General features: G+C 43.1%; 2 protein-coding genes across 2 annotated transcripts; one reads left to right on the forward strand and one right to left on the reverse strand.

Annotated features, from left to right (window-relative positions):
- Window positions 1–11586: 11586 nt before the first annotated feature.
- Window positions 11587–12534, forward strand: CCR75_004361 (uncharacterized protein; the record flags this gene model as incomplete). Its single annotated transcript, XM_067962447.1, has 1 exon — window positions 11587–12534. The coding sequence occupies one exon, from the start codon at window positions 11587–11589 to the stop codon at window positions 12532–12534; it is 948 nt and encodes a 315-aa protein (XP_067817591.1).
- A 65-nt stretch (window positions 12535–12599) lies between these two features.
- Window positions 12600–14216, reverse strand: CCR75_004360 (uncharacterized protein; the record flags this gene model as incomplete). The annotated part of the gene is made up of 1 exon (XM_067962446.1): window positions 12600–14216. The coding sequence occupies one exon, from the start codon at window positions 14214–14216 to the stop codon at window positions 12600–12602; it is 1617 nt and encodes a 538-aa protein (XP_067817590.1).
- Window positions 14217–14427: the final 211 nt, after the last annotated feature.

A 14427-nucleotide genomic window follows, 5' to 3' on the forward strand; every position in this document is an offset into this window, starting at 1 on the left:
TTCGCGCGTGGCATGTAATGGGGTGTCCCGCTACATAAAAATTATTTATATAAGATAAAAAATAAATATTATTTTACATAAGAGGAATGACAAATATTCTTTCAATAGAGGAAATAAATAAAGAAGTACAGAAACATTATATTTATTACTTATTTGACTTAAAAGCTCCAATATTATCAAATTTAATAATATTGACGCAATAAGGCATCAGTTTTATTTAATAGTAAGAGATGTTAAAATCAACCCCGCCAATCGCAACAAGACACGATTGTGCGGTGCGCAAGTAGGCGCCATACGTTAATTATTTATTAGTAAATTAAAGTCAGTAGTAGATAAAAGATCATTACATAGAGCGTTATATAAAAATACAGTTTTACTTATTTCCCTATTTTAAAGCCTTAGAATCAAGCTTCAGTATTTAGGACTTCCTAGCTACATAAAACCTACCTCTGCACGTCGTGTACGTGAAGTAGTCGAGGCGCTCCATCTTCACTAGGTTGTCAAGTACTGTTACCAGTACTAGCAAAGGGTGCCCCGTACATAGCGCCAAGTGAATATCAACCAGCATTAAAAGGGCAACATCGTTGCCTGTTTCGGAAGCAGAAAAGTGGGTCTTTTCAGTAACTTTGCTTTTAATTTTTGTTGCGGTCAAATTACCCTCGTCTGTAGCACAAAGCAATATCTCATGAAAAAAGTTCTTCATTTTCTGTGCGATACTCTCGTTTTTTTGTCCCATATCGATGACCATAGTTCGTCTAGCCGCAATTTGTTTTAAGCCACTAGTAAGCAAAAGGATACTAAACGAAGTAGGCCAGATTGGATTTGGAATGAGAAGCTGCTTTCGCTTAGATGAACATCAAATTGTATTGTCCTTCAAACTTGGCCATTAGCACCCTCACCAAGGTCTTATCATGTTCTACCCTCTTTCATATTATAAAACTACTTAATACATCGATGACTTCACTTTTAAAAGAATTGGTCACCAAAGGTGATTGAACGTTTCGTAGAAGAACAAAATTGGCACCGGTATAGACCACTTTTAGAAGGTCTAGAAGAACAAATAGGCACTGGTGAAGACCACTTTTCAAAGGTCTTCTTCACCAGCCGATTTTGTTCATCTACTAACCGTTCAATCATCTTTGGTGACAAATTCTTTTATAGCTTAATCTATTGCAACGACCGTACTACCGATGCCGTACTTTATTCCATGGTGGGATGCTGTTAATTAAAATGGGGGTGCCTTTAAAATTCCGCTTGAATTTATCGTACTTAAGATTTTTTTACTTATTTTACAGTTTTTTTAATGGTTCTCATTGCAGTGCTAAACCCTGCTAGTACGTGGCAACATCGTCTTTACCGCAGGCTCTGTAAATCTGGTGCAAGCAAACGATCAATTGCACCATGCCAATCCCGATAACAATGTCTTGCTAGGGCGATTAACTCACGAACCTACGTGTGATGGAGGCGATGAGAGAGGAAATGTTGACGCAATTCTTGGTGGGTTGCTCGATATTTTTTCACATTCATGCCTTTTGTCCCTTTGGGCGTGACTTTGTATGAACTGGGCAATTTTCCCAACGACGTTCTGTAAAACGGGAATCTAGAAACGCTGAAACGCTTCGTCAAAAAATACAGCGGCCTAGAGACCCTGAAAACACTTTCTTACACTACACGCTAACCTCCGAAAAAAAGCACATTTCGGCATTTGAATTACTGGGGCGGCAAAAAAGTTCTTGAAAGAGTGCAATAAAATATTAACTTTTATATTTCGGCATCATGGCACCATTGAGCTGCAAAGACGACGATTGATCGATAGGGTCTTGTCTTACTTCCGACTACTATCGCAATGCATAGCGTCGAGCTCTGCTCTTCATGTTGCACTAAATACTTGCATTGCGACGTCTATAGAGTTCAATATTCCGCTATCTACAGCTTCGCTACTTTGAAAAAAGCAGATATTTTTGTGCCTCAACATTTTTGGGTTTCCAAAATTAAAAGCTTTCGGCTGGATCCTCTATAGCAATTCCTTATTCTTGCTCCTTTTCAGTCCAGAGAGTTCGAATGCCATCAAGCCGAATCAATTACACTGCACCGTTTTCACCTCCCTGTTATTACAGCGACGACAGCTCCTCTTTTCATCCTTGCCTTTCGCCGATATATACATAAGCCGGTGACCAGAGCAATCGACCGCCCTTTTCGATACAAATGGACCACGAAGTCTCGCGAAATCCGTAAAGCGGCCAAAGTTCTGCGACGCGAGCACCACATGGCCGTTTTTTTTACCCCAAAAATGTCATATTGGCGCTCGTGGGAACTACGTATCGAGCCTTTTTCCCTTCTGATCGCATTCCAAAGCCCTGCTAATTTAAAAAAGCCTGCTTTGATCATGCCACCACGTGCCACGGCGGCAGCACGCACCGTCATCGTCTATCGCGATCGTACAAACATTTCCAAGCAATATTTAACTTTGAAAAAATGCAGCTTGTCAAAAAAAATCTAGGAATATGATTTGATTATAATTTTAAATGGTCGGGTGCCGTTATCCGAAACGGGTGCCGCTAGCATTTCCCTAATTTTAGTGAGTTGCATCCAATAATTCTATGTTTACTGCAAGACTCTTAAACTAGCAAATTCATATTTTGAGTGGCCAATTTTCGGTTCATTTAACCTTACTACTTTGCCCCAGATGATTAGCTCAGGGTACATTGTATGGCATGCATCCCTACCTTGTTTCACGCTCAGTCATCACCAATAACCACTCACCCGCTTCAACTCTTCAACCTGCTTTTAATAAAACTTAAACAATTATGTCTCGCATAACAAAGTCAAAAAAACAGATGGAGAAAATGAGAGAGGTCAAGTGTGCCAAAGCCGATAACAGCTCAGGCATTCATGAATCTACTCACAGTAGTTTTGGAGTTTCGAAAGGCAGTGATGGCTAAATTTGGACTTTGCATTTGTCGAAGCAAGTATAAAAATAGCCTATCAACCAGCTGTTAAAGTTCTACCATAACCACATCAGTATACAGGTGGTGCACCTCGAACTCAAAGACGGAAAAGAGCCGAATTAAGGAAAGCTGCTGTTGGCTGTGATTTTTTTTGAATAAATACTTTGCTGTTGCAGGACCAGTTTTGCAAAAAGCTGAGATTGCAGATAAGGGTGATGACGAGGATGACGAAGAGGATAACGATGAGGATGGTGTAGTATGGTTTAGGGAGAGACTGACAACAACCACACAAACACTTACCAGCCTATTGGAAACTGGTAAAGCCGAGCAAAATTGGCGGCTTGCAGATCTTTCTTATCTTCGGGTGGTAAAATCTGCATATTCCCGAATAGCAGCCAGCACACTGATAGAGGAAGGTGCTGGGAAATGTGTGTATTTTGCACGCTCTGCATGCTTGGAGACCACACTTTACCTCAAGGGTGAAAAATTATCTTTGTCACAGACGGAAAAACACGCAAAACGGACAGGCTATCTGCAGGATGAAGACTGCATATTACGAAATAAATCCAACGCAGAAGTATCAGCTCTGGCAGCGCATGTCAACCAGAACATCCTGTCGCACCTTGAATACGCTTCATCTCCCACTCTCTGAAAGGGCTGCGACACGCTGGCTACATTTACTTGGCATCCAGTGCTGCACAGTGACTAAAGGAATACACATTGATCGCCATGAGCGGGATGATTTCATTGCGTACCGTCAGCACTTTCTGGAGCGAATGGCTAACCTTGAGGCACGGATGCCGTTTGTTGCTGGGAAGAAGGAAGTTGAGAATAATAATGCAAAGTTTGCTGCAATTACTGGTCCCCTAATAATGGCGTCCCTCCACTCAACTTTGTTACTCATGATGAGAGTACTTTTGCAACTCATAATGTACTCAAGCGTCTTGTTTACCAGACGGTTAACAACCATTGCGAAAAAAAGAGCAGGGCAGGTCCATTCACGTCAGCGGCTTCTCTGCAACGTCATCGGCCGGTTAGCACTTGATAAAGAAAAGGCTGCTTAGCATCCTGATCTACCAGCGGCCTGCATTGTCATGCATCCTGGTACGCAGCATGACGGATGGTGGACATCGAAGAAACTGTGCAAACAAGATTGTGACTTGGCTATTCCAATCTTTGAGGCTCAATTTTCTGGCTGTCAAGCTCTTTTTGCCTTCGACAACGCAACTAGCCACAGTGCATTTGCCCCCGATGCCCTTCGCGCCAGCAAAATGACTCTGTCAGGTGAAGGTAAGCAGCCAAAGATGCGTGCAACGAACGTGGTGAAACGGAGCCTCTCAGAAAATAATTTTGCGGATGATCGTCTTGATGGAACGCTTCGTGGTCAGGCTAAGGGATTGAAAGTTGTGTTAGAGGAACGCGGGCTGTGAGAAGCTGGCCTCATTAATGCCTGCTATGGTGGCACAGCAGCGCTATTAAATGCGGTCGCGTGGTTGGAGGCGAATGCGTAATATGCCTTGTGGATTGCACAACCTGCTGCACCAGAGAAATCAGAGCCAATCAGTCGGACTTCAAAGTGCAAGTTGGAATGATAGAGAAGTGAATTTTTGCCGCTGGTTATCAAAGTGGTATTCACCCAAAATTCCACTGCGAGCTCAACTTCATCGAAAACTTTTGTGAGCCGCCAAGTGATATGCCAGAAAACACTGTGATTATAGTTAGAAGAAATTACTGCTAACAGTTCCAGCTGCCTTGGTATCTGTTTCACTGGACGAAATATGTCGGCAGTCACGAAATTGTAAAGACGAAACGTTTTATGATACATGGATATTTACCGGAAAGGTCTCACCGAAACAGCTGAGAATCCATTGAAAAAGAACAAATTTCACCGACGTGTACCCAAATCTATTTTGATGAATGTGGCTATCATACAAGATAGTTAGTGAGTGTCAACCTGCGGCTTTTCTAAGCATTTTATTGACAGTTTGTAATGTAAAAATAATATTTGTTAGGAAAAAATCCCCTATTGGTAGGCGGCCAAATTCTCTCTGGCTTAGGCAAAATGCCAGAATTCAGAAGACTTCTGCGATGCGTCTGCTCCATGAAAAGTAGCGATAACAAAATTCCGAGACTTGTGGGCGGAAGCTAAGGGAATACTATTTGTTCCTAAAGGCTTCCTACTTTGCGTAATTTGTAATCAGGTCAAGCCTTAGCGGTTCTAGCAGGGATGCTAATTTTAAGCGTCATGCACTGTACGCTCAAAAGTTGTACTTCCAACTGCACTACATCTACTTTTGCACTTTACATAAAAAAAAATTGATCTGTTTGCTTTTGTTAAGCACTCGAAGCTACAAGACCCATTTCGTATAAACGAACGTGTAACGGGACACCTTTCACAAGAACTGATAAGTAAGGTTTAACCTTAAACTGATTACAGTGTAGGTGAGGTGCCTCGAAACTTCACGTACACAAAAGTCCCAAGGAATGTTTCTATTAAAGCTAAGGGCCTCTTTAGCTTAAAGATCTAGACCAAGGCTTTAGAATAGAAAAAAGTAAATCTGTATTTATATATTTAATGTCCTACGTAACGATCTTCTATCAACTCCTGAGCTTATTATAGTAATAACTTACAAAGTTCTGCGACTCTTTGCGCACCGCACCATTGTGTCTTATAACGATTGGTGGGGTTGATTAAGACTTGAATCAACCAATCAATAGAGCTAATGTCTTATTGCATCAATATTACCAAATTGGGTAATATTGGAACCAGTTAAGTCAAATTAATAAAAAATATATATATAGTTTGTACTTCTTTATTTATATTCTCTCATAGGAAAAGAAATATATCATTTCTCATATAGAAAATAATACTTATGTAACGATACACCCCGTTACATCACCCCCCCCAACCAACAAGACTGATAAAAGGTGACAGGAAATACTATTATGTCTTTCCCTGTAATTTTGCATTATATGTGTTTATCAAAATAAAGATTTATTTGCATTATTGATTTTGAACCAAATTAACATGGCGACAAATAAGTTTGTGCGCGTGGCCCGTGAGGTTTGCAAAGATGTCAGCTGCACGGATCAGTGAAGTTGTTGGCAATGCAATGCTTCAGTGGACGCTAATGCGTCTACTGTACTATTTTGCTGAAACGATCAACAAAAACAAGAAACCATTCTTCTAATGCTCGTCGTCGGGAAATTCGAATACGAAGTCCATGGATACGGGATGAAGCCAAAAGTTGTACTTTCAACTGCACTACATCTACTTTTGCACTTTACTTTAAAAAAATGATCTCTTTGCTTTTGTTAAGCACTCGAAGCTACAAGACCCATTTCGTATAAACGAACGTGTAACGGGACACCTTTCACTAGAACTGATAAGTAAGGTTTAACCTTAAACTGATTACAGCGTAGGTGAGTGCCTCGAAACTTCACGTACACAAAAGTCCCAAGAAAAAATTGGGCTTCACCCACTGGCAAACCTCGCAAGCACGTATGTACTTGCGGACGAAAATCAGCTGGCCATCTGATGAATAAGATACAGGCGTCGTCACTGCCAATTTACACATGGCTCGTACTTTCTGAGCCATGGCAATCCAAGGAAAATATCAAATTTGTCATTTAAATTTAGTACGATGAAATTATCGTCGTACTGTTTACCCTTTAACGTATATTGAATACCAACTACACGTCTCATTTCTGTTTTAGATTCCCCTGTTGCTAGACGCACTGTCATCCTAGTTAGAGGGATATCGCGCTCAACGAACTTGAGCCAGCGATCTTCTAGCGATTGTCGTCGAGTAAAATTGCTTGACGCCCCACATTCGACTAGGGACGTTAGTGACAAGTTATTTTGCCACATTATTTTTCAGGGTGATGAGTTTAAATTCATCCCCTGAAGTACTTACACACAATGTTTTTGTGAGAGTAGCAACTCTCGTCAAATGGCCTGTAAATTCTTTTGACATTGCTAGATCAGTAGGGCGCTCCGCACCTACTGACCCCGACCGTTCTTTCTATCTGCCTCGCCGTTGCGATTTCGCAACAGCGTCGAATCCGCGTCTTCCGCTTTCCCTACCGAGAGGTCGGTCTTTTCGCTCAGTTCTTTTAGGCACTGGCCAGGGGAACTACACTCTTAGCGTAGTGGCCCATTTTTGACAGCGGTTACATTTCTGTAATCGTTTGTAACGTAAAGAGCGAGTTTTTGCTCTCTTCATACGAAAGATCCATGGGTTCTGGACCTCCGTTTTCTTGTCTCGATGGACGATTTGCACCATAGTGGACAACAGCCTGTTTAAGGCTGAAGTCGTCCTGCTCCGCTATAGAGATCGCTTGGTCGAGCGACTTTAATTCTAGCCGTAACAGGTGGGTCATTACAGTCTGTAAGACCTCTAATAAACACACTTACCGGTGTTGTTCATCAATTAAAAGACTAACGATACAACTGACCAGGTATCGTGTATGTTGGGCATAAGCGTAAATATTACGCTTGCTCTGCGCTAAAATCAGGAACTCTGTCTCAACAGTTCCAATTGCTGGGCACCCTGTTCTCTCAACACCTCGTGTTAAGAGCCTTGCTGGTGATCGAGTTCTTGTTGTACAAACTCGGCTACGGTCGCATGCTATAAATCTCTGCCCAAAATGTATAGCATGGCGCAAACGGCTGGGCCGCCTACGAGTGAACTCATTCATTTGATCGCTCTCCGTTCGAGGTCACTCAAATGAGCAAACCCTTCACGCGTTGCGTGATAGCCTTCTTGAGGGGCTGGAAAGCTCCCTCCTTCTTCACCCAACATATCCATGTTGCATGGAACGTGCGTAGGTTGTTGAACGGACTACGAATTGCTACCAGGTGTAACGGGGCACCTTTCACTAGTACTGATCAGTACTAAAATTAAACTTACACTGATTACAGTGAAGGTGAGGTGCCTCGAAACTTCACGTACACAAAGGTTTAGCGGAAGGTTTATTATGAAGCTAAGGGTCCTTAGCTTAAAAGTCTAGACTAATAGAAAAAGTGAAACTGTGCTAATATATCTAGTTTCCTACGTAACGATTTCTATATACTACTTAAATTATTTTATTAATGACTAACTTAGTATGGCGCCTCCTTGAGCACCGCAAAATCGTGTCTTATAACGATTGGCGGAGTTGATTTAGACTTAAATCAACCAGAGAGCTAATGTCCTATTGCATCAATATTACCAAATCTGGTGATATCGGAACTATTTAAGCTAGAAATTGTAACGATACTATTTTGTACTTATTTATTAATTTCCTCTCATAGAAAATAATATTTATCATTCCTCTTATGGAATTCTTAGCGCCCCCCCCTTCATTTTCCTAAACGCACCCCACCATTAAACTTCTAGCCAATTATGTCTCAGATTTTCAAATAAATTGGCAAAAAGGTCATACAATTCGAGCGCGCGCTACATTTTACACAGTGTATCGTTAAATACTACAAGTTCCAGCTGAAATGTCAATAAACAGCTTTTTAACCGAAAGATGAGACTTCATGGAACCCGATGAGTAAGCATTGAAGGCTGCCGCGCTTGAGGATGGATTTTCTCTAGAAGTAGCTCGGTCACAGAAAGTGGTCAACGGTCCAGAAAGTGCAGTTAAGATAAAGGTGTTTCAGCGTGAACATGCAGGTAGCCGCAAAAATCCTGAGCATCCTGAGAATACAAGAAAGAGAAGCAATAAGTGTTGCAATTATTCTTCTTAAGATACCCTTAGGGTTGTTTAGGGTCGTGGAAAGTAGTATTAAACAATGACCACCACAACCACTATTTTGATCATTTTAGTGCATACCCCTCTCAACATCGACTTGCTGAGAACGAGCGCCAGCAGGTTTAAACTCTTAATAACGCTGCTGTGCCTCCAAGAGCAATCATTTAAACACTTCGGCAGAACAACGAGGCATTCTGGACTACCCAGAAGACTTCGACAACATCAACCAACGATGCAACGCAACGAGCTTGCAGGACGCAGACCTCTAAAGGCCCTTCTGGATAATTTGTCAATGAGTCTACGTCCTTGCTTTCTGGAATTTGAGGAAATAAAAATTAGCTCACTGCTCTTGTAACGGGGCACTGCCGACTTGTACTGCTTCAGTGCAAGTATACTTCGCACTGCCTCAGAGCGAGTGGTGCCTCACGTCACTTCACGTACACTAGTACGTGCAGAAAAAGCCTTTCTTTAAAACACTTGCTTTAAAAAAGGTTAATTAAAAACTCTATTTAATATAGTTAAGTTCTTCTGATCCTATCTATTTAATACTAACTTAATTATAAACTAATACAAAACATGTAATAAAGTTATATGTCTCTCTCTTTGCGCGCGTCTAGCGCTGACTGGACCGCGGAAAAGTAGATATAATGGTCTATATCTACCAATGAATAGCTTTTAAAATATAATCATGAGAAGTAAGATTTTCCAAATATCATCTACCTTTTAGATAATATACTATAAACAACCTTCAAGTGTTAATTTCATGTAACGATACGCTCCATCACATCAACCCTCCCTGAAATGACAATCACTTTGACTGTCATTGGATAGAGTGGTTACTATAAGACCACTAAATTAAAAACGATGTTGATAGGTCAGAACCATCATTTTTAATTCTATCATATGGTTAAGAAGTCCATGCGGTATGCGAATTGTGCAGCTCCTGGGGCAGATACGCACAATGTTTGTGTGTGAGGAGCAACTTCTATCAAAAGGCCTGCAAATTCTTTTAACATAAGTTGCTCCTCACACACAGACCCCTAACGTTTTTTGAAGACCCGCCTTGCCGTTGCAATTCGCACAGGCGTCAGATCCACTTCCCTGCTATTTTTAGCGAGAGATTAATCGTTTGGGAGGCACTGGGCGTGAGGAACTACGCTTATAAGCGTACTGGCCCGTCTTTGGTACCGATTGCATTTTCGCAATCGTTTGTAACTTGAAAAGCAAGGTTTCTCGCTCTGCATGGGCTCTCGGAGGACGATAAGCTCCAGAGTGGACGAAAGCCTGTATAAAGCTGAAGTCCTCCTGTTCCGCTACAGAGATCGCTTTGTCTAGCGTCACTAGTTCGAGCCGGATTATGTGGGTCTTGACAGGACCGTCTGCAAGGCATTTAAAAAGAAACACAATTACCTGCGTTTGTTCATCTATTGGATGACTTTCGATACACCTTACAAGGTATCGTGTGTGTTGGGCTTAACCGTGAAGATCACGCTTGCCCTGATTCAAATCCAGGAGCTCGGATCGAGCTCTGAATTTGGCACCTGGCGGCTCAAATGTTTGCCTAAGCCAAGACTTAAAGACCTCATACGAACTAAAAACCAATAGGTCGTGAAGGTTGAGTCTAAGGTTTAAGATTTAGCACGTAATTTGGGCATGCCAAGCCACTTTCATCGCACCATCATTGATGCAGCAAGCTTCAATGGTGTCGTCTAATTTGACGAGCCATCTTGAAAGGATGTCGCCTTCGACTGCCTTACACTTAGAGATTCCGATCTTTAAGTTTTCGGGTCGACGCGGAAGCATCGGCCCGCCAGCAGCATGTAAATGGTGCTGTCTCAACAGTTCCAATTGTTAAGCACCCTGTTCTCTCGACACTTCTGCGTTTTGAGAGCTTGCTGGTGAAGCAAGGCCCATGTTGTATGAACTCGGCTGCAGCCGCATCTTGTTCGACTCTTTGTAGAGCGAACGACATGGCGCTAACGCTGGCCCGCCTACGGCCGAACTCATGCGATCGGCCGCTGCCATTCAATGTTACTCAAATGAGTGAACCTTTCACGCGTTGCTCATGAAGGGCTTGAAAGCTTCCTTCTTCATCCAACAGGGACATGTTGGATGGAACGTGCGTAGGCCGTTGAGCGGACCACAAAGTGCTACAAGGTGTAACGGGGGTTCCTTTTGCTTATATTGATAACAGTACTATCCATCCTACACTGATTACAGTGAAGGTGGGGTGCCTCGACTACTTCACGTACACGACGTGCAAAGGAAGGCTTGAAGTAGCTGAGTATACTTAGCTACTAAGGGTACATTCTAAGGCATTAAAATAGGGAAAGTGAAATTGTATTGATACATAAGTTTTTCTTAAAACGATCTTCTATCTACTACTTTTAAAATATTAACAACTAACTATACGATGCGCCTCCTTGCGCGACGCCTACTCGCGACTTGTAACGATTGGCGGGGTGATCAAACTTAAATTAACCAATCAATATAACTAATGTCTTATTGCATCGATATTACCAAATTTGGTGATACTAGAATTATTGAGTCAAAACCTAATAAAGATAAAAAAAAAATTGTAGTACTTAATTTATTTCTTCTCATAACAAATAATATTTACTATTTTTATTATAGAAAATAATATTTTTATAACGGGGCAAGACAAGCTTAATCCTTCTTTTTTTCTAGACAAAGAATAATCAAAGTAGATGACTTCTCCTCGTTACAATTGCAAAATTTTGTTTATATAAGGAATACAGGAAGATTAAGGATGTTCCTCAATTGATAGGCCGGTTTTTAGCTAAGCTTTCCATAAGTTTTTTTTAAATATAAAAAGTCAAGAGATAGTTCACCACGACGGTATGACCATTGATAAACAATTCTAGCACCCGAGACTATGCTTCGACTCGGAGCCGTGCGACTTGCGCTCTCTTCGGGGTCTACAAAATATAAGAAGAGCACCGCGAACTATTACGCTACTTACTCGCGTGCCACAGCATCTCTAGTAGCGTCTCCACTTTTTCCAAGGGCTACTCTCGTAGCTGCAGCTGCTGTCAGCACCAGTGCCGCCTGTGCCTTCTGTTCTTCTTCCGCTGTGGACTCTGTAGTCAAGCCAAATCTTCGTAATAATGGACTACCCACTGTCATTCTATATCAATACGAGCCATGTCCGTATTGCTGCAAGGTCAAGGCCGTGTTAGACTATTTTAAGATCCCGTACGAGGTGGTAGAAGTCAATCCACTCACTAAAAACGAGATCAAGGCTTTTACCGACTATCGCAAGGTCCCCGTCGTCCGCATTAATGACAAAGTCATCGTTGACTCGTCAACGATCATTCTAAGACTCCAAAACCTCGTCAACAAGTCCAAGAATACAGAACAAAGCCTTACAACTCGACAAGAGGAGGACCACTGGCGTCAATGGGTCGATCAGAAACTCATTGTTTTAACTCCTCCTAATATTTACCGCACGATACCAGAAGCCCTTCAGGCATTTGACTATTGCCTATCCGAAGGAAACTTTACGCCCATGGAGCGCCGATTGTCCAAGTACGTAGGCGCTTTCATCATGTATTGCATTGCCAAACGGTCCAAGCAAAAGTACGACATTACTGACGAACGCCAAGCTCTGTACTCGGCGTTAAATACTTGGCTAGAAGCAATTGGGGACGAGCGGGACTTTCTAGGAGGTCACGAGCCGAATCTTGCCGACCTCTCGGTCTTTGGCGTCTTGCGCGCAATGCATGGACTTGATACGTACGCGGACATACTGAGGGATACAAACATTGAACCGTGGGTTACACGTATGATAACCAAAGTCGGTGCTACCGCGCGCACTAACTAAAAGAATAAATTGTGTATACGTATGGGTTACTGTAACTATACGGGTACCCCTTTCATTTTCAAAAGTCACAACTTGGGTTCATTTGTTGTCTTGTGAATGCGGTGATATGCGATGCCAGTACCCGAGATATTGTCCCCCAACCCAGCAGTATGATCCGGTTTCTTGCATGCCAACATCGGTACAAGATGGCATTGGAAATCCGCTTCTTGCCACGTGTAAACAGGACTGAGTGGATCCAGCGTTAATTTCAAAGCTTGGCGCGCACTGAGTACTTGTTCTCGCGCAAGCAAGATCTCAATACGCTCGGGATCGACTTCCATGTCGGCACTTGTGCGCATTAACGTGGGTTTCTCAGAAATCGACGATGCATTAAAGGATTTGCCACACGCAACTTTGGAGCTCATAAGTGCGCTCTGTATGAGTGCCGTGGTTGGATCAGCCCATTTGCTGCTTTGATGTTGGCACACAATGTGGAATTGAAGGGTATGGAAATGAATGCGCGAGAGTTGAGCAAGCGCGACATTGTGGACATTCGCTCGGGCTTTAGACGCCAGTTGAATAAGGTCGTGAAGCTGGGCAGTAATGTCCGCGACAGTCGGACGTGACGTCGTTGCCACGCCTTCGTTGCCCGTGACGAGGTAATGATGCAGAATAAACAATTCCTGTTCATTTAGACCAATCGAATGCACCCATGGCAGTACGAGTCGAACCGTGTCATTAAAGTGACTAAAATCCGACACGGCCGCGAATTCATAGTGCGTGGGGGTACGCGCTACGTAGAGGTTCTGCAGCACTTGAGACAGCGCGGCAAGTCGCTTGGAACGCAAGTGTGCATCTGTCTGGACTTCCATGAGCTGCAGCCCCCCAAAAACCACTAAATCCGGCTGAAACGCGTTTAACGAGTGTTCAAAGTCTTCAAGCACGGACAAGTGCGCATTCTGGACATCGTGATTCAAGTAGTATCGGTTTGCACGGGGAGATGTGTACCCTCGAAACGTATCCCCTTCCGCGTACTCTAACACAAGATGCACGTCTTCATGCATGGGGCCCGTTAAGTCACCGACGAGCTCAATGCGCTCGTCGACAAAGTACGGTTTCATGCCCTTGCCCATTGCAGCTCCCAATAACACCTTACAACCTTCCGCCGATGCCCTTTCGGCCATAGTCGCAGCGTTACCACCAACTCTCCGTTTAACTCCTGGCAAGGCATCCGCGAGCGACACGATTTCGCGAAATTGCTCCGGAGACACTGTGCTTTGCTCCGCAGCAGCACCAGAGGAGAAATAGTACGCAAAGCTCTCCTGAAGCTGCTTTAATGAGCCGATGCGTTCGTGGTGGTTCTTCGTGAGCTCCTCGGCGAGCTCACTTGAGGGCTGTAGTTGCTGGCGTTCTAGGTCTTGTACGCTTCGCATTAGCTCTACGGCAGACACTGCCACGTCTAAATCGGCACTGCAACAGAAAGCGACGCGAGGTGGATCGTGGGAGTCGACGCCGCTGGCTGCGGCGTTGCCACTCTTGGAAGCGTGGAATGCTAACGATGCGAGCATTTGATGCTGCTCTGGGATGCTCAGCGTGGCCTCATGCTTCGGCAGAAGCTGAGCAAAGTAGTCGGCATAGAGCACGGCAGCAATGCAGATTGCCATAGACACGCCCAGCGCAAAGAACTGCGACGCGCTATACATGGGAGGATAGAAATGGAGGGATCCAACGGCACAAAGTTTGAGCCAATTAGTGACATTTTCACATGAAAAGTTATGTTTACCACAGCAAACGTAACTTTTCAGACTAAGGTAAATTGAAATAATGCATAGTGCATCACAAATACTAGCATAAAAAAATTCTAAGCTGAGTTCACTAAAATCTTCCGACATAGAAACATGATATGATTAAAAG

This window comes from Bremia lactucae, linkage group LG7 (assembly GCF_004359215.1).
Source record: "Bremia lactucae strain SF5 linkage group LG7, whole genome shotgun sequence".
Taxonomy (NCBI): Eukaryota; Oomycota; class Peronosporomycetes; order Peronosporales; family Peronosporaceae; genus Bremia; species Bremia lactucae.